At 42.8% G+C, this 22,553-nt stretch overlaps 2 protein-coding genes across 5 annotated transcripts; one reads left to right on the top strand and one right to left on the bottom strand.

The window, feature by feature from the left end:
* Positions 1 to 8,041: 8,041 nt before the first annotated feature.
* yipf2 (Yip1 domain family, member 2) lies at positions 8,042 to 19,510 on the bottom strand. Of its 4 annotated transcripts, none has more exons than XM_034113685.1 (9): positions 19,292 to 19,510; positions 19,018 to 19,083; positions 16,506 to 16,678; positions 16,341 to 16,421; positions 16,100 to 16,187; positions 11,542 to 11,658; positions 11,277 to 11,443; positions 9,892 to 10,074; positions 8,042 to 9,801 (listed from the first exon to the last, which is right to left on the bottom strand). In XM_034113685.1, the coding sequence occupies exons 2-9, from the start codon at positions 19,046 to 19,048 to the stop codon at positions 9,712 to 9,714; spliced, it is 930 nt and encodes a 309-aa protein (XP_033969576.1). In that variant the 5' UTR covers positions 19,049 to 19,083; positions 19,292 to 19,510; the 3' UTR covers positions 8,042 to 9,711. The 4 variants fall into 4 exon arrangements, with proteins under 4 accessions (XP_033969576.1, XP_033969579.1, XP_033969577.1 ...); XM_034113688.1 differs by having other exon boundaries at positions 19,466 to 19,500; XM_034113686.1 differs by having other exon boundaries at positions 19,420 to 19,486.
* A 227-nt stretch (positions 19,511 to 19,737) lies between these two features.
* On the top strand, positions 19,738 to 22,265 carry timm29 (translocase of inner mitochondrial membrane 29). The gene is made up of 2 exons (XM_034113787.1): positions 19,738 to 19,976; positions 21,315 to 22,265. The coding sequence occupies exons 1-2, from the start codon at positions 19,871 to 19,873 to the stop codon at positions 21,986 to 21,988; spliced, it is 780 nt and encodes a 259-aa protein (XP_033969678.1). The 5' UTR covers positions 19,738 to 19,870; the 3' UTR covers positions 21,989 to 22,265.
* The last annotated feature ends 288 nt before the right edge of the window (positions 22,266 to 22,553 follow it).

Consider the following 22,553-nt stretch of genomic DNA (forward strand, 5'->3'; position numbering starts at 1 on the left):
AGCACCAAAACATGTGCGCCGGGAGCTTCATGGCATTTTGGACAATTCTATGCTTCCAACTTTAGTGGAAACAGTTTGGGGAAGGCCCTGTTCTGTGCACTAAGCAAGGTCCATAAAGGCCTGGTTGGATGAGTTTGGTGTGGAAGAACTTGACTGGATCGCACAGAGCCCTGGCCCCCACCCCATTGAACACCTTTGGGATGAATTAGAATGGAGAGCCAGGCCCTCTCGTCCAACATCAGTGTCTGACCTCACTAATGCTCTTCTGGATGAAGGGGCAAAAATTCCCACAGACACACTCCAAAATCTTGCAGAAAGCCTTCCCAGAAGAGTGGAAGCTGTTATAGCTGCAAAGGGGGGACCAACTTCATATTAATGCCTAATAATTTACAGGGGCAATGGAAAGATGTGGGCTAAAAAGACCAAACACACACACCACCCAGCCTAATGTATTGTTTGGTCCAAATCACTGATAAAATAATTATTTTTAACAAAATTATTATTATAGTATGTTTTTTTTATCATTGTTATCACACTTGTGCAAACTTGATGTATTAATACAAAAACAGTTTTAGTTCCTACATTTTGAAAGGTTGATTGAAAATAATGATGTGTGGTGATCCAAAACAAGATATGTAATGAATACTTGGAATATTAAATGATTAAATAAATAGATTTCCAAAAATATAGCTAAGAAACACTCAACCATGCATCAAATAACATTGTAAGTCAATACGGGTCAATATTTTGTACCCATGCTGTCCCTTAGAAGGGGTATGCATAGCTTGTGTATCAAAGGGTTAAAAAAGGCCTCAAAACCCATCTGTTCAATAGAGCCTTTTCCTAGACCTTTTATTTGATTTATTACTACCCTTTTATTTATTTTTTATTGCTTGTTTTTACTGCTTTTTATTAAATTCTACCGTGTTGTGTACTGTTTTATATTGTTCCATGCTCACTGCTTGCAGCACTTCGGGATTTGAACTTAAATATGAAGTGCGTTATAAATGAAACCCATTATTATTATTATTGGCTGTGTCTAACCTGTCTAAAATGAGCTGAATCCCCAGGAACATGTTTAACCAGACGGTAACTAAGACAGTAACAACACTTCATCCTGAACTCACTGTGGGGCCTGTCTTCATGGACCTGTAGCATAACACCAGGGCCGTCCCTGGCCAACTTGAGGCCCCACGCTACCTCTGATCCACACTAATTGCGCCGCATAAACGCATAGGTGCGCCGCATCTCAGTTGAGGCCCCCTCCGCAAGATGAGGCCCCCTCCGCGAGGTGAGGCCCCCTCCACAAGATGAGGCCCCCTCCGCGAGGTGAGGCCCCACGCAGTCTTCGTGATCTTCCTGTAGGGAGGGATGTCCCTGCATAACACCCTGACACATACAAAATACAAAGTATGTTCATTAAGAATGCACATACTGTCCCTCTGTCTTTCAATGTAGTCAAACTTGTTGAAGAAAAACAATAAGTTTAACGTTACAGAAATAAAAGCTTACCCTCCTAATTGTAGACGTAACTTCATAAGTACAACTTGAAACATTTCTCCCGCTTGCTGCTGGGTGCAGGTGAAAGTAGGTCGACATTTCTGTTTACATCGCTGACATTTGTCACAGGTAAATCTTGTAGGTATCGTAACACTCTTATTTACATTTGACATGTTATTCAAAACCGACAGCCTGTGTGTTGTTTGCTAAACACTGCCATTGAAATACCACACTCAATTATCAAACCCCTGCCCCCAGAATGCACATGTTAAAAGCCATGCAACCAATTAGATCACTTAGAAACCTGAGCTTGAACACTTTGTTGTGCACAACAATGGAGGCCACTTTTGGAGAGAGAGTTAGAGGAAGAGGTAAATGCAATATACTGTATTTTGTCTTCAGTACCATACTGTAACTATGTTCATGTCATCTTCACTCTCAGTAAAGTCATTGTGTCTGATACTGTTATGAGTATTGAGAATAAACCTATTTGTGTGTTTCCACATTGCATGTGTTGATTCATAGTCCATATTTACAGCGTGCTAAAAATGAAAATGCCTAAAACTTTGACTTGAATTTCTTGTTTATTAATCAACTAATGGACAGTGTTTCAATTCAGTTCATGTAAGCCTTACACACACATTCCTCTTTTGCACGTCTAGCAGTGATTATGGCCTGCATGTCTTTCTGTTCTAACTCAGCTGTCCACTTCTTAGCAGTTTAGACAAACATCAAATTCATAATGTAGACTAGTTGGACAAAATAATGCTTAACAACTGTTCCATTACTGTGTGAACTGTTTTAGGGGTCGACTGTATAAGATATCGTTCTCCCGCTTGCTGCTGGGTGCAGGTGAAAGTAGGGTGACAGTTCTGTTCACATCGCTGACATTTGTCACAGGTAAATCTTGCAGGTATGCAACAAACATGACGTTGTTACACACCAACAAGCTGGACACTGGATTTGCCGACACAGTACAAACCGGAAGTCAGCGAAATAAAGTTATGCAAAGAGCTTGCATACTTGTATTATCTATAAACACATATCTGCATGTGAACGCAGAAATAAACTTATCCTCGTCAGACTTCTGGGTTCCAGGATTGAACTTTTACAGCATTGCCATTATATCGTCGTGTCCTTTATTTTGAAATATGTTCTTTAACTTCCGGTCCACCGGACTGCTTTTCTTCATTCTTCAATACAAAACGGAAAATTGAATTAAGTTGTTATCAAAAACCAAAACCGGACCGTTTTTTAGTGCGAATGCTGTGCCACAGCATTCCACTATAGTACTTCAAATCTTTATTCCCCTTATTTCAGCCAATACTTTGGCTCTCCATAACTTCAGCTTATTTTCAGCTACAGAAACCATTCAAATATTAAACTATTCAGCCTTTTCAGGAATCGATGGGAAACCTTCAACTTTTTAAAAATATTTTATACTTTTTTTAACATGGAAGTCAATGGGAGATGCCTTCAAATCCTCTTTTCCTACACCTTGCGCCAAATGCTACTCCTTCCACATACTTTCAGCTAGACACTTCATTCCAACTTTCAAATGACCACAACACCTTCAGCTATTCAATTCTTATTCAGATTTTTGATATCTTTTACACTTTTTGAGATATTTAACTTAGTTTAGAGCTTGGTAGAGAGGCCTTTTTCAGATTTTAACATTAGTGTGGATGGAGCAGCTCGTTAAGTCAGAGTGCAGCAGTGCTTCAAATTCTCCCCAAAAAATGTTTTAAACTTGCCATAATTCCCAAACCCTACACTCCTGAGACATATTTTTTCATGAAAAACGTAGGAAAACCTCTCCTAGGTTGGAAAATAAATAAAAAATTAAGAAGAAATATTAAACAAAATGCCTCTTGAGGGTATGAAGAGACAAAAAGTCCACCTAGCTCCCAATTGATTCCCATGTTAAATCTTTCCGGAACTTTCTTCAGAACAGAGAGAAGTACACTTTAGACAAACTGCTCCCATCTCCACATTTTACACACAAAACCAAAAAAAACAAACATATATCAGTTCATTGGGGTTCCCTGATGCTCACGGTCTGGTCATTTTTTGATAGGAGCCATAGTTTTTGAACAAGTGGCAAAATTGTCAGATATAATCCTCAATGCATTCTTAATGGGACTCAGTGCTGCAGTTGGTAAATCGTCATAAGTCGTCACCATGGTAACCTTTCATCTCTGGGTTTACACACACAGGTGTTTGTAAACATTAATTCACTACTACTTACATTTAATATCTTTATTTAACTCCTTCAGCCTAATTTCAGCTGCAGGAACCATTCAAATATCAAACTATTCAGCCTTTTCAGCACATGATGGAGAAACTTTCAACTTTTTCAAAATATGTTATACTTTTTAAAACATTCAGCTTTTTAAAGTCTTTTTTTAACATGGAAGTCATTGCAATGCATTTGAGCTGTAACAATTTTCTCTCTCTCTCTCTCTCTCACTCACTCACTCACTCACTCACTCACTCACTCACTCACTCACTCACTCACTCACTCACTCACTCACTCACTCACTCACTCACTCACACACACACACACACACACACACACACACACACACACACACACACACACTCCCTCTCTCTCACGGACACATCAAGAGAAGAGAGAGAGGGCGATCAAGAAAAGAGAGAGAGGGTGATAGAAGAGTGATAGGGTGATCAAGAGAAGAGAGAGAGGGCGATCAAGAGGAGAGAGAGAGAGGGCGATCAAGAGAAGAGAGAGAGAGGGCGATCAAGAGAAGAGAGAGAGGGTGATCAAGAGGAGGGAGAGAGGGCGATCAAGAGGAGAGAGAGAGGGCGATCAAGAGGAGAGAGAGAGGGCGATCAAGAGGAGAGAGAGAGGGCGATCAAGAGAAGAGAGAGAGGGCGATCAAGAGAAGAGAGAGGGTGATCAAGAGAAGAGAGAGAGGGCGATCAAGAGGAGAGAGAGAGGGCGATCAAGAGAAGAGAGAGGGTGATAGAAGAGTGAGAGGGCGATCAAGAGAAGAGAGAGAGGGCGATCAAGAGAAGAGAGAGAGGGCGATCAAGAGGAGAGAAAGAGGGCGATCAAGAGAAGAGAGAGAGGGTGATAGAAGAGTGAGAGGGTGATCAAGAGAAGAGAGAGAGGGCGATCAAGAGAAGAGAGAGAGAGGGCGATCAAGAGGAGAGAGAGAGGGCGATCAAGAGAAGAGAGAGGGCGATCAAGAGGGGCGAGCAAGAGGAGAGAGAGAAGAGAGAGGGCGATCAAGCGAAGAGAGAGAGGGCGATCAAGAGAAGAGAGAGAGGGGCGATCAAGAGAAGAGAGAGAGGGGCGATCAAGAGGAGAGAGAGAGGGCGATCAAGAGAAGAGAGAGAGGGTGATAGAAGAGTGAGAGGGTGATCAAGAGAAGAGAGAGAGGGCGATGAAGAGAAGAGAGAGAGGGGCGATCAAGAGGAGAGAGAGAGGGCGATCAAGAGGAGAGAGAGAGGGCGATCAAGAGAAGAGAGAGAGGGCGAGCAAGAGAAGAGAGAGAGAAGAGAGAGAGGGCAATCAAGAGGAGAGAGAGAGGGCGATCAAGAGAAGAGAGAGAGGGCGAGCAAGAGAAGAGAGAGAGAAGAGAGAGAGGGCGATCAAGAGAAGAGAGAGAGGGCGATCAAGAGAAGAGAGAGAGGGTGATAGAAGAGTGAGAGGGTGATCAAGAGAAGAGAGAGAGGGCGATCAAGAGAAGAGTGAGAGGATGATCAAGAGAAGAGAGAGGGCGATCAAGAGAAGAGAGAGAGGGCGATCAAGAGGAGAGAGAGAGGGCGATCAAGAGAAGAGAGAGGGCGATCAAGAGGGCGAGCAAGAGGAGAGAGAGAAGAGAGAGGGCGATCAAGCGAAGAGAGAGAGGGCGATCAAGAGAAGAGAGAGAGGGCGATCAAGAGAAGAGAGAGAGGGCGATCAAGAGGAGAGAGAGAGGGCGATCAAGAGAAGAGAGAGAGGGTGATAGAAGAGTGAGAGGGTGATCAAGAGAAGAGAGAGAGGGCGATGAAGAGAAGAGAGAGAGGGCGATCAAGAGGAGAGAGAGAGGGCGATCAAGAGGAGAGAGAGAGGGCGATCAAGAGAAGAGAGAGAGGGCGAGCAAGAGAAGAGAGAGAGAAGAGAGAGAGGGCAATCAAGAGGAGAGAGAGAGGGCGATCAAGAGAAGAGAGAGAGGGCGAGCAAGAGAAGAGAGAGAGAAGAGAGAGAGGGCGATCAAGAGAAGAGAGAGAGGGCGATCAAGAGAAGAGAGAGAGGGTGATAGAAGAGTGAGAGGGTGATCAAGAGAAGAGAGAGAGGGCGATCAAGAGAAGAGTGAGAGGATGATCAAGAGAAGAGAGAGGGCGATCAAGAGAAGAGAGAGAGGGTGATAGAAGAGTGATAGGGTGATCAAGAGAAGAGAGAGAGGGCGATCAAGAGGAGAGAGAGAGGGCGATCAAGAGAAGAGAGAGAGGGCGATCAAGAGAAGAGAGAGAGGGTGATCAAGAGGAGAGGGCGATCAAGAGGAGAGTGAGAGGGCGATCAAGAGAAGAGAGAGAGGGCGATCAAGAGAAGAGAGAGAGGGCGATCAAGAGAAGAGAGAGAGGGCGATCAAGAGGAGAGAGAGAGGGCGATCAAGAGAAGAGAGAGAGGGGCGATCAAGAGAGGGCGATCAAGAGAAGAGGGAGAGGGCGATCAAGAGAAGAGAGAGAGGGTGATAGAAGAGTGAGAGGGTGATCAAGAGAAGAGAGGGCGATCAAGAGGAGAGAGAGAGGGCGATCAAGAGAAGAGAGAGGGCGATCAAGAGAAGAGAGAGGGTGATCAAGAGAAGAGAGAGAGGGTGATAGAAAAGTGAGAGGGTGATCAAGAGAAGAGAGAGAGGGCGATCAAGAGGAGAGGGTGATCAAGAGGAGAGAGAGAGGGACGATCAAGAGGAGAGAGAGAGGGCGATCAAGAGAAGAGGGAGAGGGCGATCAAGAGAAGAGAGAGAGGGTGATAGAAGAGTGAGAGGGCGATCAAGAGAAGAGAGAGAGGGCGATCAAGAGAAGAGAGAGAGGGCGATCAAGAGGAGAGAGAGAGGGCGATCAAGAGAAGAGAGAGAGGGCGATCAAGAGGAGGGAGAGAGGGCGATCAAGAGAAGAGGGAGAGGGCGATCAAGAGAAGAGAGAGAGGGCGATCAAGAGAAGAGAGAGAGGGTGATAGAAGAGTTAGAGGGCGATCAAGAGAAGAGAGAGAGGGCGATCAAGAGGAGAGAGAGGGCGATCAAGAGAAGAGAGAGAGGGCGATCAAGGAGGGAGAGAGGGCGATCAAGAGAAGAGGGCGATCAAGAGAAGAGAGAGAGGGCGATCAAGAGAAGAGAGAGAGGGCGATAGAAGATTGAGAGGGTGATCAAGAGAAGAGAGAGGGCGATCAAGAGAAGAGAGAGAGTAATGTAACCTCCTAATGTAATGTATAACTCCTATGAACATTTTCAAAAAGTGCTCAAACTTCACGTGTGCTAACAGTCCAGCCGTGAAGACATCTACGGGACAGTTTTGAGATTTCTTCAAATGCCGTTGCCATGGCAACACAATGCTCACCATGAAACACGGTTTTCTCATAACTTCAGTGAAAATGCTCGAAATGGCCCAAAACTTCACAGGTTTGGTAACGATGCAGCCATCAACACATCTAAGCGTATTATGGGGTGTCATCAAATGCCGTTGCCATGGCGACAAATAATTCACAATCAAGTTAGTTCAAAAGTTTGCAGTTCAAATATTCTGCTGCTTTCCCAAGCCTTTTTACTTTCTTTTCTCATCTTAATACAAATTCATTCACTACTACTTACATCTGATATTTAACTCCTTCAGCCTATTTTCAGCTGCAGAAACCATTCAACTATTACATTATTCAGCTATTTCAGGACATCAAGGCTATACATGTTGTGGTTTATACCTTTTTTTAAACCTTTTCTTTTAAATATTAAGCTTTTTCTGCATTTTTGTAGCTAAAAGCAGCTACCATTCAGCTAATAACATATTCAGCTTTTTCTGCATTTTCAGCTAAATTCAGCCACAAATGTTCACAGTTTACAGCATTCGCACGCATTTTCTGCAGGAAATGCATTTTGTAGTTTAATTAGGTCTTCTTGTTATCCGTTTTTTTATTCAAACAACAAAAATGGGAAAATGGCTTTGGTTTCCCGTTTTTTCGTTTTTGATTTAAAAAGGAAAAAAGGCTGGTAATTTCATTTTTTTGGTTCAAACGAAAAATCAAACTAACAAAACGTACAGACTTTTTTTAATGAGGTTTTCTCGTTATCCTTCTTTTGATTCAGACAACAAAAACGGAAAAAACGGCTATGGTTTCCCGTTTTTTCGTTTTAAATAAAAAACGAAAAAAGGCTGGTATTTTCGTTTTTTGCCTTTTGGTTTAAACGAAAAATCTAACTAACAAAACGTACACGGACCGTTATTTGAGACTTCCCATTGGCTCTCCAGTACTAAAGGAAACGTACTAACCAATCAGAACTCAGGAATGTGTTATTGTCAAATTAATTAAATTAAGATGAAATACCGGATGAAGCACAACGTTTATTAACAACAAAAATCCCTAAACAGCATCACAGTAGGGAATAAATAGTTCTGCAAACATAAACACATTTCTCAATTTACAATTAATCCTAACTGCAATAACATCACAAAAACTCATTTAGTAAGTGAAGGTTCCTTACAGGTTGGAGAGGTGGTGCATCACTCTTAGATCATTGAAACATTCTTAACCCTGCACTATCTGATTATTTATTAGATAGAAACTATTAATAGGACATGTCATTTATTCACTTAGAGAGAATAGTTTTCAGCCCTGCTAGCAGGTTTGTGGCTAACTGAGCTAATGTCAAAGTCAGCAGCCATGCTAGTAGCTCTGTGGCTAACTGAGTTAGCTCAAATAATGTTAGCAGCAGCTTACCATAAATGAAAAATGCTAACTTACTATGTTACTATGTTCATCTTAATTAGCATGCTAACATTTGCTAATTATTTTTAAATAACTGCTTTTGGCTGGAGTTCATGGGTTTACCCAAGTATTTATACTCTTTGCCATGTCACAGCAGCGCAAAAAAACGTAGCGTTCAGGCATAGCTTCTAGCCTTGCAGTCTCGTAATTTAACTAGCCCGGATTGGCGGATTATCTAATTTGCTCAGTGAAATGTGTCTAATTGATTGAATGCCATTGTTGGTTGTCTTGCAGCCATTTGTTTTTTTAACACTTTTTTTATACACGAGGGAGGTGGCAATAATGTCAGAAACTCCTGGTATCTAAAACTAAAAATTACTTGGTAGCCTGTAGTTACAATTTGAATGATATGTGTATAAAGTTTCAATAGGGAAATTAATGATAGCTGAATTCCATTTAGCTACTTTAGCTTTAGGCTTCTGGATCGATAGAACAAAGCTATCATTAATGTTATCAGAAAAACCTGTGTATTTCCTAGTATGATAATACCCCCTAGTATTGTTTTCACAATATTCTCGGATTTATCCAGCAAATAATATTTCAGACCTCCTACTACAAAATCATAATTTTGGGCTTGGAAAATGTTGAACGAGCATTTTCTCTAATTATTTGTAATCCTTTGTAAACTAAACAACTAAAAAAATAAATGTGTAATCCCCTGCTTCATGAAATGATCAAATAATCATGGTGGCAGTTCCCTGTCCTCACCAATGTTAGTTTCAACAGCTTTGGTGAAATTTTTTGTAAAACTGGGTTCTTTATCATAGCTTTTTTTTACGAGATCCTATTGTTGCCAACAATAATGATATTAACACGTACTGATGGATACCTTGTTGTCTCTTTGATAACTCGTAAGAAGTAATGATTGCTGGCTGCATGGTTTTCTGATTGTAACTGGTTTGGATATTTTCTAATATCGTTGGTAATTCTAACTAATTATTCTAAATAATAACTTTGTGTGAATCTTCGGGGAAATCACAGTGTTATGTGGACTAATACGTTGCACCACATCCTGAAACATCACAGTAAAAATGTAGAAATATTGCAGTGTCCCAGTAGACCCAACTCAGGATAAATGAGACAAACAACCACACTCCTGTCCCAGCGCTTCATCACGCTACTATAGAACATATCACTTAACCCTCCTGCTTCTACATGTTTTATAGCTGCATGTGATTCCAAACAACAGACACTTCCTTCATTTCCTCGCTGCCAGCACCCTTTGGTTAGTGGGCTTTCGTGGCAATTGTCATGTTAATCGTGGGGGTAATAGGCACCGCTGATGGAACATGGACTTCGGTCTGAAAGAAGTACATCTGAAAGAAAACATAAACATTTATTATTATCATTATGTAATATTATTCTGTCTAGGTTAAATGTGTAAGCCGTATGAAGCCGTCACTCACCTTACAGCCGACAGCCAGCAGCGTATGCAAAACCACTATGGTCACCACTGTAGCCACTGCCATCACCTTGGTGTCCTCGCGCACAACCGGCCAGAAGGTGAGGACCAGAACTGAGCCAGAGATCACCATGGCAACCAGGATCAGGGTCCAGCGCAACCATTCAAAGGGAATGATCCACAGAACCTGGAGAAGACAGCACATTGCAACCATCCTGTGACTGAGTTTTGATTATCTCGCCAGCTTTCGGACTGATCTACTTCACGTTTGGCATGTGTGTTGTTGAGGACTCGTGGTAATGCAGTTACCTCGCCTGCCTGGCCAGCAGAAAGCCTGGCTATGTTCGCTAACGTTTGCTCTTGGTCAAAATGGCCTAGAGACTTGTTTTTCGGGTTAACTTGTATAGGTCAAAATATTCACTACTTGCACTAGTTTGGTTAATTTTGCCTTTACTTGATAACTAGTTGCATACACTTTGTTACATGTTTATTAGTCAAGGCACAGATGTTGACTCGTTAACTTGTAAAGTGCCTAACTTTACATATTAAATATTGACAAGTGAGTTTTGGTCACTAGGTTAACTGGTTGAACATACATGTCAACTAGCAGGTCATTTTGTTGTTAGAAAGCTGAACACCACAATTAGTCACAAACAAATAAAAAAGGCCAATAATATTGAACCGGTGTTCTACAGCCGCTCACTAGTACTGGGCAACACTTAACTAGTTAAAGGAAAAACCCAACATGTTGGAGCCAGACTAGTGAGACAAAAATGTATTTTGCTAGTCAACTAGTGAGAAAAATATCATGGTCACTATTTAACTAGTGACAACCTTTTTGATTTTACTTGGTATCTAGTAAGATACAGTTTGTGTAAACAGTAGGGTACAACAACTAGTGTACAACCCAGTTTAAAAAGGAAAATAACACTGCTCGCCTAATGTACTGATAAAATTAGATAAAATAATTCATATTTTTCTTAATCTGTCCAAGCATTTCCTGAGATTCTGCACATCATTATTTTAATTCTACCCAGGTATCCAGCCCTCTTGTCTTTGTGTTTCTCATGAACGTCAAACAATGGAGCAGATCAGACAGTTGAGTGACACTCTTTTCAATATCACTTCAACACGATACAGTACATTACATTACATTGCATTTAGCTGATGCTTTCATCCAAAGCGACTTACAATAAGTGCATTCGACCAAGAAGATACAAACTTGAAGAAAACAGAATCATATAAGTACATCAGGTTTCATAGAGGTTTTCAGTACTTTCTACAGTTGCTGTGGTGCATTCTACAGTCAATTATACACTACATTCTACAGTAAACCAAGAAGTAATGCACTGAACCTGCTAGTAAAACTTTAAAAGGTAATAGACTTACCGAGGTTGGGATGTAAATGAAGAGGGAGTAGCCGTAGACACACACAGTCTCCAGGAATGAATAGCCTCCGATCTGCCTCTCAGCCCCTTGCCGCCAGGTCAGGAAACCCCATAAACCAATGGGCACCAACCAGGCATACATGAAGATCACGAGTGCAGCTATCGTCACTGTTAGTAAAAATCAGGACAAAGACTGCAGGCTCAGCATGACTCAATACAAGTAGGAAAAAACTACTGAGGTCAATGTAAGCTTGTTGAGGACTGACCTCTGTGGAACTGAGGTCTGTAGTGGTACGAAGGGTTCCCCTTCTCACTGAGGAAGCTGGACAGGTTTCCGCCGATCGCTACCGAGAACACGAGGGTCACACAAATCCAGAACGGACCTATAAACAAACAACTGTTCATGAAGACTTTCTGTAATATTGTAAATCTCATCAAACAATCTTCCTCCAGCCTAAATCTGAGTCCCGAACTTGGCCCTTTAAAGCTGTAAGAAACAAAAATATGTTTGGAAGATGTTCTGTGCCTTTTGATTTTTATTAGCATATATAAGGTTGTTGTTGTGTTTTGTCCAAAATAAAAAAGCCACTGTCCTGTCATGGGTTGTATTCTTTGCCTCAGTATGTTTCCCAACAAATGCGGAGATCTTAATTACGTTGCATCACTTCATATTTATTTGCGATCCAGGGTTTGAGCAGCAGGCTAATGGTAAACTGCACAGTGTCATCTTTGAGCTGTATACTAACAGCGACTAAACCGGCTCCCCCACCTGGCCTCGGTATTGTGTGGAGGGTGATGGAGACACCCAGCAGGACTAAATACAAAACCTGTCAAAGGGCGGATGAGCTCCTCGTGAGCCAACGGCCATCTCCTGCAGCCAATGCTGGCGCCAACGTATTGACCTCTGTCTTTCCTTGGAGTCCTGCCAGCGGAGGCCAAGTGTGGTTCCTGCAGCTTGGGCAACGCTGGAGCCTTCATTCCCGCCCGGGCAAGTGCAATGGAGAGGACACTTCATCGCGGCATCGTAAAGGCGCCGGGGAAACAACACGGCAGAGCAACAGTCTACGGGTTATAAACTCCAGTCAGATTGGCGTAGGACGGAGCGCCACGGGTCCTCTGCGTCGGTGGGAGGGGTCATCGTGCCCCAATGGTCATCTACCGCCCGCCTCAAGCCAGGCAGCCCCTGGCCAGTTAGGTTCTGACCCGCCACGTCTATTGCTTCGATGGGGTGGTCGCAGCAAGCATGGACGTTACAATTTCACCTACCAATCAAAGAAAAACTCTAAACCGTAATAAAGAGCGGATTTCAAATTTTTATTTAAATTTACATCTCCGGCTGGGAAGCTGGAATGTACGTACCTAGCCGAGTCTGGTTCTATCAAAGAGCAAAACTACACATCTTCTGGATGGGAAAAGCCAAAGATGAACACCGCACACACGGCGTAGGCTTTGTAGTGTCCAACAAGCTGGTGCAAGAGTTTGACACCCCTGTCGGTGTGTCAAAAAGGATCATTTCCCTGACGCTCAAGCAATCAGCCAGCCCAATACATCTGATATGTGCCTACGCCTGCCGAGTGAAGCTGCGGTCAAGGACCAGTTCTACAACAGCATGGCAGGCGTCTTGAACAAGATTCCCCCCGAGGACTGCGTGATGCTGATCGGCGATTTCAATGCTCGCGTCGGCGCCGATTATCTGGCATGGCCGGATGCAATCTGTTGCTTTGGTGTCGGGAAAATCAACGAAAACGGACAGCGAGTTCTCGAGCTGTGCAGTCAACATGGGCTCTGCATTGCAAACACTTGGTTCCAGCAGAAGCAACGTCGGCGGGTGACATGGATGCATCCACGGTCCAAGCACTGGCACCATCTAGACTTAGCTTTGGTCAGAAGATGTGACATTGGCCTAGTCAGATGCTCCAGAACTTACCACACTGCTGATGGTGATACTCGCTTGTTCTAACCCAGATGAACATGCCTAAACGAAACCCACCCCAAGACAAAAAGAGAAGCCGCGCCTAAACACCGCAAGAATGAAGTGCGCAGAAAATGTCATAGCATTCTGGAAGTCGTTTGCAAAGAAGATGGCTGCAAGCAGTACCGGCACAGGACCAGAAGAGAACTGGCAGAGCCTGCGAGCTGCTATGCCTGACGCGGCTACCGAATCTTTTGGCACGAAAAGGCCGCCACAAGAAGACTGGATGGCCAAAAATGCTGTAGTCCTGGAACCGCTGTTCGCTGCCAAGAACAAGGCGCACAAAGTGTACAAGCAACGGGCAACACAGAGTTCTCTCACTGCACTCAAGGATGCGCAGCGTGAACTTCAGAGGACAGCTCGATCCTGTGCTAACCAGTACTGGAACAAGCTCTGCGATGACATCCAACAGGCTTCAGACACTGGTAACCTGCGGGAACTGTACAGGGGCCTGAACAAGGCTATTGGGCAGAGAGCAAAGAAGGTGTGTCCGCTGAAGTCTGCAGAAGGAGCACTGATCACTGACACAGGGCAGCAGATGTCACGATGGGTTGAGCACTACTCAGAGCTCTATGGCAAACCAAGGAGCATCAACGACGTGGCTTTGGCCTCAACACCCAGCTTTGACATCAATGCTGAGCTGGACAACTTGCCAACCATGGCAGAGCTAGTGAACGCGCTGAAGCACACTGCTAAGGGCAAAGCTGCGGGCACGGACGGCATCCCGGCTGATCTCCTCAAATGTGACAGCTGCTTACTGCCGCACATGCACAAGCTGCTCTGTCAATGCTGGCGCTTTCCCATCGGACGCCAAGTTAATCACGCTTTACAAGAACAAAGGCGACAAAGGGGACTGTAACAACTACCGTGGCATTTCGCTACTGAGCGTGCTTGGCAAGGTCTTCTCCAGAATTCTGCTGGTGCGGCTCCAGAAACTGGCCGCTCGCGTATACCCAGAGTCACAGTGCGGGTTTCGAAGTGGCCGATCAACAACAGACATGGTCTTCACGGTGCGCCAGGTGCAAGAAAAGTGCAGAGAGCAAAACAAACCACTGCACATGGCGTTTGTCGACCTGACGAAGGCGTTCGACATGGTGAGTCGGGAAGGACTGTTCGCCATCTTGTAGAAACTGGGCATGCTCTGAACTGCAGCATGCTCTGAATTTGTACTGATCATCAACATAAAAAAGACAGTTGTTATGCACCAAGCGGGAAGCGCAGCGTCACCGGTAATGGTGAACGAGCATGTGCTGGAGACTGTTGACCAGTTCACGTATCTTGGTTCAACAATCAGCAGTGACCTGTCGTCTTTCAGTCGTTTGCGCTCAAGAGCCTGGAGCAACAAATACCTCACCGAGCGCACTAAGACACGTATCTACCAATGTTGCGTGGTCAGCGTCCTGCTGTATGGTTCCGAGGCGTGGTCAACTTACGCGCGGCACGAAAGAGAGCTAAATGCTTTTCACATGTGCATGCGCAACATCCTCGGGATCACATGGCGGGACAAGGTCACGAACAAGGCGGTGCTGGTGCGCACGGGCAGCAAGTCAATATTCCAAACATTGAAGGTCAGGAGATGGCCGCCTGCCAAAGGACATCGTATACAGTGAGCTGAGCACTGGTTCCAGAGGCAGAGGACGACCACTGCTGCGCTTCAAGGATGTCGTAAAGCCCTGGACAACTGGGAGAGGCTGGCGGAGGACCGGACGAAGTGGCGCCAGCAGCTGCGCGAAGGTGGTGACAGACTTGACAAAGACTGGATTTGTGGACTTGCTCAAAAACGTGGACATACTGTATCTCTCTGATTGCACTGTACAATCTCTTGTAGATTTTCTTGCCAATATATAATATATGCTAACGATAAACTGTTATGTTGTCTGTGAGTTGTATGCTAACGGTAAACTACATCGTTTCATCTTTGAGCTATATGCTAACGGTAAACTACACTGTGTGGTCTTTGAGCTGTATGCTAACGGTAAACTACACTGTGTGGTCTTTGAGCTATTTGCTAACGGTAAACTAAAGTGTTGTCTATGAGGTGTACATGCTAACGGTATACTACACATGGTTGTGCTTGAGCAGTATGCTAATGGTAAACTACACTATGGTTTCTTTGAGCTGTATGCTAATGGTAAACTACACTATATGGTCTTTGAGCTGTATGCTAACAGAAAACTACACTGGGTGGTCTTTGAGCTGTAGTCTAATGGTAAACTACACTGTGTGGTCTTTGAGCTGTATGCTAACGGTAAACTACAGTGTTGACTTTGAGGTGTATGCTAACGGTATACTACACATGGTTGTGCTTGAGCAGTATGCTAATGGTAAACTACATTGTGTTGTACTTGAGCTATTTGCTAATGGTAAACTACACTATGGTTTCTTTGAGCTGTATGCTAACGATAAACTACAAGTGTTTTTTCTGAGCTGTATGTAACAGTAAACTACACTGTGTTGTTTTTGAGCTGTATGCTAACGATAAACTACACTAGGCGCTTTCACACCGCAGTACTTTTCCCACAAAGGTTCATCAGAACTTAGTTCATGAGAACTCTTTAGTTCAGCTGTATGCTAACGGTAAACTACACTGTGTTGTCTTTGAGCTGCAGCAACTATGCAGTGTCGTTGTCAGTGTTTTTTCTTTAAACCTGCAATAGTAGAGAGTCATTCCAAGGTTCAAAATCAAAACTAACTTTGATCCATTTTTGATTTTTGATTTGAAATAGTGTCACTCCTAACCTCAATCATTGTAGCCTATGACTATTAAAACAGCAAAAAAAAAAAAAAACAGGGCCTTCATCGTCCAGACATCATAAAGAATTATAAAAGAGAAATATAAAATAACACATTACCATACAGATCTGGGTTGCTCCTAAGGTTGTGTTTGATAAAGTTTCTTCCAGGTAATGGCATCAGTGACCCCTTCACTCTGTCCAGAACCTACATCACATGATAGGGCGTAAAGCAAAACAAAAGTAATTTTTATGATAAAATATGTACATGTTTTAGTTAATCTTGGTTTACCTTGACAAAATCACCATAATCATAGTACTGTAACATGTGAGTGTTTTTGCAGAGAGGTGGGTCTCATACCTGCACTGTGTCAACATTGAAGAAGGACTGATAGTACTCAAAGGTCCAGAAGCCACCCGTTGGTTTCTGTCCTCCTAACAGCTGGAAGCACATCAAGATATCGAACATCAAATATCTGCAGCAGCCCATGTCATCGTGTCATGACTCAACGGAAACTTTACTCACCTCTGAACTCTCCTCCTCACCCTCCTCCTCTGAGAGGTCTAGCTTCACATCCTCCCCTCCTCCTCTTCCTCCTCCTCCCCCTCCTGCTGCTGTAGTGCTGGTGTTTGAGGCAGACATACTGAGGGTGGAGGCCCCGGGGTCTGCAGACAACAGCTCTGCTGCTTCCTCAAACTCTACAAACATGCATCAACACACAGGTATTGAGTGATACTTGTGAGGGTACACATTACTTATCTAATTTACAAAATAGTCCAAACTATTTGGGAAATGGATAATGTAAATTGGAGTTCTTAAGCAGTCAAATAAATGTTAGATATGACCAATGTGCCACTAGAGTTCACTGTAACTGATTCAATTGGATTACATATTACATTAAGGAGCATTTTAACATATCTAAATAATACACACATACAATACACATCATTATTTAGAGTACTCTTCAATAGTAAAATCTACTAAAAAATGTATATATTTATAAACAAACATGTGCAAATAAGTTGCTGTATTTTTTTTTTAAAGATTTGAATGGCAGTGAGGCGGTTTGAGCACACTATGCGCAAATTGTGCAGGGTAAAAAACAAAAAAAGGGTTACAATAAATCTACTGCAGAACTGAGGTGCTTCTAATTCAAATCATGTGTCCTTGCTTCTCGTGTATGTCTCACTGCGCCCCTGACTGTTCAGAGGAGAGGACCCCCCCTTAGCCGGAGTCTTTATCAGCAAAACACAGTCCTTTATTGTTAATCTGTTAAAGATTGGACTCTGCCAGCCCGTTGTTTTGACATTTCACTTCTGTTTTACACCAGGAAAATGTTATAAATAACTTTTATTTTGTATCTAATTGATGTTTCCTTCTTTTAAACTTGTTATCTAATTTACCCATTATCATGAATTACATCCAGAGAGAGCCTATAGTTAAGAAACACATTGTCAAAAATCGATCAACTCATTTCCATTCAGTCATATGATGACACTGTTCTTTGTGCATTTGGTACAAGATTTGTTTTCATTTAAGAAATGCATACTTTTACACTTAACAAAATTGTCCCCAAACATTCCTTAAAATGTTGGGAGGCAAGGTTGGTTTAAAGGTTGCATTAGGAAGGATTATAATAGCAAAGCCATACATGCAGGCACGTGCACACATAGACATCAAAGTTGGCTTGAGTCCTTGCCCTTTTTCTTCCTCCAGAGGAAGTGCCCTTTTTATGGGGTGCTTTTTTTTTTCTCTCCAATAAATGAATATATATCTAGCCTACTGCTGTTTGTGCACAGTTTCCCTTTCCAAAAATATATTGATTGAATACAAAATAAAAATATCAGGTCAGGAGATTAGACTGTGAAGTTCCGATGCTCTCTCTACCCTCCCTCCCTCCCTCCACGTCTCGCGCACAGCGGTGCGGACATCGGCAGTCACTTCAGACACACAGGTAGCAGCACCTCCCACCTTACTGTCCCATGTTATGCCGGCTTTTCTTGGCTTGTGTGAAGGTGAGTGATGATGAACAAATGACTAAACTGCCAGTGCCTCGAGTTTACAACTAATTAGCCAAAAGACAAAAACAAATATAGTTAACTAGGTAGGCTACTAGCTAATGGGTAAGTTAGCTCAAGGTTTAGCTAAGGCAATTTGTCATGGCATTCAGGCTAATGTAGCCTACTGTACTTAAGGGGAGACACTACTGGTGAATACAGTAAAATGTGTATCTAACAACGTCATCACAATCGCCACATTGATATGCAAATTGGGCGTTAACTAGTACACTAGTAATAAAGTAGTCTACTATCTTATCTCTTATCTTATCTTAATTAAAATGCGCTAATTTGCATGCAGTTACCAAGGCATTGCAGGTGAAAAGGATAAAACAAAAAACAAACAAAAAAACATATCACCTCACAACTTCCCCAGATAGTTACTTACGTCAAATCAGTATTTTCCCCTGAAATGTTATGTTTAAATATGCAGATTAGCTTTAAATCTAGGCTATAGATGAATTCAGACATGGTAGTAAAACGAACACCATTTATATGTGTTTTTTGGAACTTTTCTTTCCATTAGAGTGAAAGAAAACATGGAAGCAAAATAGACCAAAATAACAAAATGTACAAGTACATGAAAAAACGATATTTTTGCCTGTAATGTCCTTAAACAGTAACTTCATAATTTTGATTGTTAGCTGCTCATTTAATAACTATTAAATTGTACTAGTTTCTTGTCTGCTCTTGTGCGTAGTGAATACTAAAGAAGGCCATTGTCTCTGTGTTAGCTGATTATTTTGTAGAATTATGTTGAGTATTAAACAATTGCGTGAGTGTGAGGGTATTAAAATAAATTGGTCGGTAAGTCAGAGATGTGCAACTATATTTAACTTTTTGTTTTAAATTTTTTTTTTATAAATGATTATGGGAAGTGCCCTTTTTCCCACTTGAGCTCCCGCCCCCCAAAATGTCTGTGCACGTCCCTGCATACATGTGCCAATCTGAGTAAGATTAATTTAAATGTCAGCCTTTACCTTGGAATTGCAGATCATTAGGACTGGCCATTGCTTCAGTGATCAAACAGCAACCTCATGCAATACCTAGGAGAAGACACAGGTAAAACACGTTTACATACTAGGGATTCCTTTCTGTCAGTCAAAAATAAGGTATTATACATCAATCATCTGTCCATTAGCCAATCTTCAACCTTACCAAGCAATCTCTTTAAAGTATAGATTCGAATGTTAAGAAATAATGTTTAAATTATAGTTGTTCCTTGGCTTTGTGCTGAGAACAGGTTAAACCCACCTGTGCTCCTCGGCAGCAGGATGTCCTGTGTGACAGCTGATCCGGGCTAACGCTCGGCTACATTCACACAACACTTATGTTTCTCATTTGTTTGAAGATTTTACAGAAGCCAAATTAAATATACCAACCCCAGTACACGTAGGTTAAATAAACGGACAGAAAATAATCACACACTGCTAGCATCTGTCTTTGTAGCGAGTTGACAGTCAGTCTGTTAGCTTCCGGTACACGTCACCACGTAAACAAAGCTGTCACGTGACTCATTTGAGTCTTTCTAAAAGGAGGTTTGTTTATTTAAATATATAATACTGTGTAATATATAGTTGAGTGACATATTAGATTCAATAACATATTAATAAACGTTTGTTTCTAACACAATTACACGATCTATTAAAATATGAAAGCCTATGGTGACAGAAAGCGGAACGTTTGCGAGGTAGAGTTTGCTGTCGGAAGATGAAAATGATTCACCTTGAGGGGCGCCATTTTGGCTCCGGCATGTGAGCTGTCTTCCTGGCTATCAGCATGTTTGCTCGGCCTGAAGGTGACTGACTGCACTCGGGACTGAATTAATCTGGAATGGCTTCGTGGCGTGTATTGAGGAGGACGCTGTGCACGGCGGCGGAGACAGCAGCGGCTCCGGTCCCCGGCAGCAGATGGGAGAGACTGAAGAAGAGTAAAGTTGGTGAGAAACTCAATATGCTAATGCTAGCTATTGGAACGTTAGCTAGTGTAATGTAAGCTTAAGGTTAATTCAACGTTCAGGTGATGGGGACACCACTAGGTATCTCTCGATTTACAGGTTAAAGTTATATTCCATACTACGCAGTTCACTTGTCATGTGTTTTGAGTAGCGACACACCACAAGACAGGTTTTGTCATGTGTTTTAGATACGTTTACTGTGCCATTGTAACTAGCACATATAAACTAACATCTGCAGATGCTAGCTGAAATATGTTTGACATAGTGTCGCTTTTACTAGTCATGCCTTGGCTGTTTTCACACCACACAGCAGCTGATAGTGTTTGCATAGCTTCGGTCCACTGAACAATCATTACATCTTGCCTTATGAAATATAAAACATATTTGAGTAGTTAATGATTAGCTCCTCCATCACAGAGGATGCTGAGAAACCTTTTGAGGGACACGGCATCCTTGTTGAAAACGTGACATTATTAATAAACATAGGCAGTCATAAATACAGCCATATATATATATGCCTTGTAATCCTGGGGGAAACAGTTGTCGTTGAGCACTGACACCTAAAGTCTATTTTTGTAATATACTGTGCATTGGTTTTAAAGGCCAATCCTGAATGTTATACTTTATACTTTTCCATGAAATAATTAGTACTTAAAATACAAAGCGCTGATGCTACCCAATCCCCGATTGTGGTGTGTGTGTTGAGGACACCAAGGCTCTTCTTATTTCACTATTTAGTGCTGTCAAAAAAACTAAAAACAAAGCAAATTGCCTCAAAGTTAGAGATGAACAAATAATACAGTCACAACAAAGTTGTCATTTTATTTATATTTTTAAACCCATAGACAAAAGCAAGTATAACAGAATTACACAATCTTCAGCTGAAGAGGGCTGAGTCCAGGCGTCAGAAAAAGCGGTGCAAGAAACCGACACTGAACTACAGCATACAATACACACACACTAAAACAGGAGCAGGGGGTGAGAAAGAAGGGTACTTTTATTTTACATTTGTCTCAGGGGTGCTTTACAGTGTGTACAGCATCAACACACTCTATCCTTAGACCCTTGCAAAGCACAAGGAAGAACTCCCAAAGAAACCCCACAATTTATGGGGAACATTGGCACATTTGTCTACTACTGTGCTTTGAATTTGAAATCCCTCTCCCAGAACGGACAGACATGCTATAGATGTTGTGTGTACAGTGTAAACAAAGATAACAAAATAACAGCATCCAAATGACAAAAATGATTATGTAAATGACAAAATACTTCCTGGTGCTGACAAAAAATATTAAAAGTGCTGGGTCCTTCCCTCTGTAGGTGTGTGGTGCCGCGGCCTTTTCACTGACTACAAGGAGGCGTGTCGGGAAGTGGTGGTGGGATCGTGGGAGCGACCAATCAAAGCCTCCATATACGCCTCTCTGCTGGGCGGGACCTGGGCCTGTTTCTACACCCGACCCGACCAGCTGGCCTTCGAAGCCACCCTTCTGGATTGCTCTGGCCAGCTGGGCCTGCTGTCGCCCTGGATCCGCAACGGGACCTCAGACGGACACGTACAGAGTCTGGGGAAGCTCCGTAACGAGGGCCGGCTCCGTGTCCTCAGCCTGGGGATCCTCGCTCTGGCTTACCAAGCCGACTACGACCCCGACGCCACACTGTACGAAGCCCAGTGCTCCAATCTGTCCGTCCCCTGGAGGGAGCTCCATGAACGCGTGCTCGATGTGGGCTTCGTGGGCAGGTGGTGGGTGCTGCAATCAAAGATGAAGGACTATGATGTGAACGAGGAACAGTTCAAAGGCCTGCCAGCAGACATGCAGGCGACATCTGCACCCAGTGTACAGGAGGTGGAGACAAGCGAGAGGCTGCACAAAGAGTCGTGGTTACCACTGACAGTGGAGGAGGAGGAGGAGGAGGAAACGGAGACAAATGTAACGGACAGAAAAGAGGAGGAGAGCCAAATACAAGCCCTGAAAGAGGAACAGATTCAAGCATGAATGCTGGAAACAGAACTGTACCACGGTAGTTATTCTCATTTTTTGTCAACAAACCCCTTTTAGTTTGCTCCTTTCATCTACGGACTCTCCAAGCTGTTTACTGCAACCACAAAAGACCAAGGAAAAGGAAACATCCACAGCTTGTTCCCGTCAAAGTAAAAGCACCCCTTCAAAATCCTCAGTTTTTTTGTATTTATTCCCAACAATATTTTTTATCATAAAAAGTAATGGAAATCCTTTTTACCATGTGTCAATAAATCAGTCAGTTATCACCTTATTTCTTACCCTTTTTATCCGACTTGTATCACAACTCCAATAACACATTTAAAGAGACTTCGTACTAAGATATAAATAACATATAATGCCTATTGGTCCATGTTGGGGAAATATTTTCCAAGGCGCATAACTTTGACCCAGTTTATCAGTTCATACTGTCCTGACTGAGCACAGACACCTGTAACCTTGGCTGCTGTGCTCTCAGTGTTTTGTCTCCCTGTTCCTGCCTGTTGGCGTCAGCTGATAGAGGTGTTATGATTCTATCTTGTTATGCACAATGTTGATTATT

Source organism: Trematomus bernacchii, unplaced genomic scaffold (genome assembly GCF_902827165.1).
Source record: "Trematomus bernacchii unplaced genomic scaffold, fTreBer1.1, whole genome shotgun sequence".
Taxonomy (NCBI): Eukaryota; Metazoa; Chordata; class Actinopteri; order Perciformes; family Nototheniidae; genus Trematomus; species Trematomus bernacchii.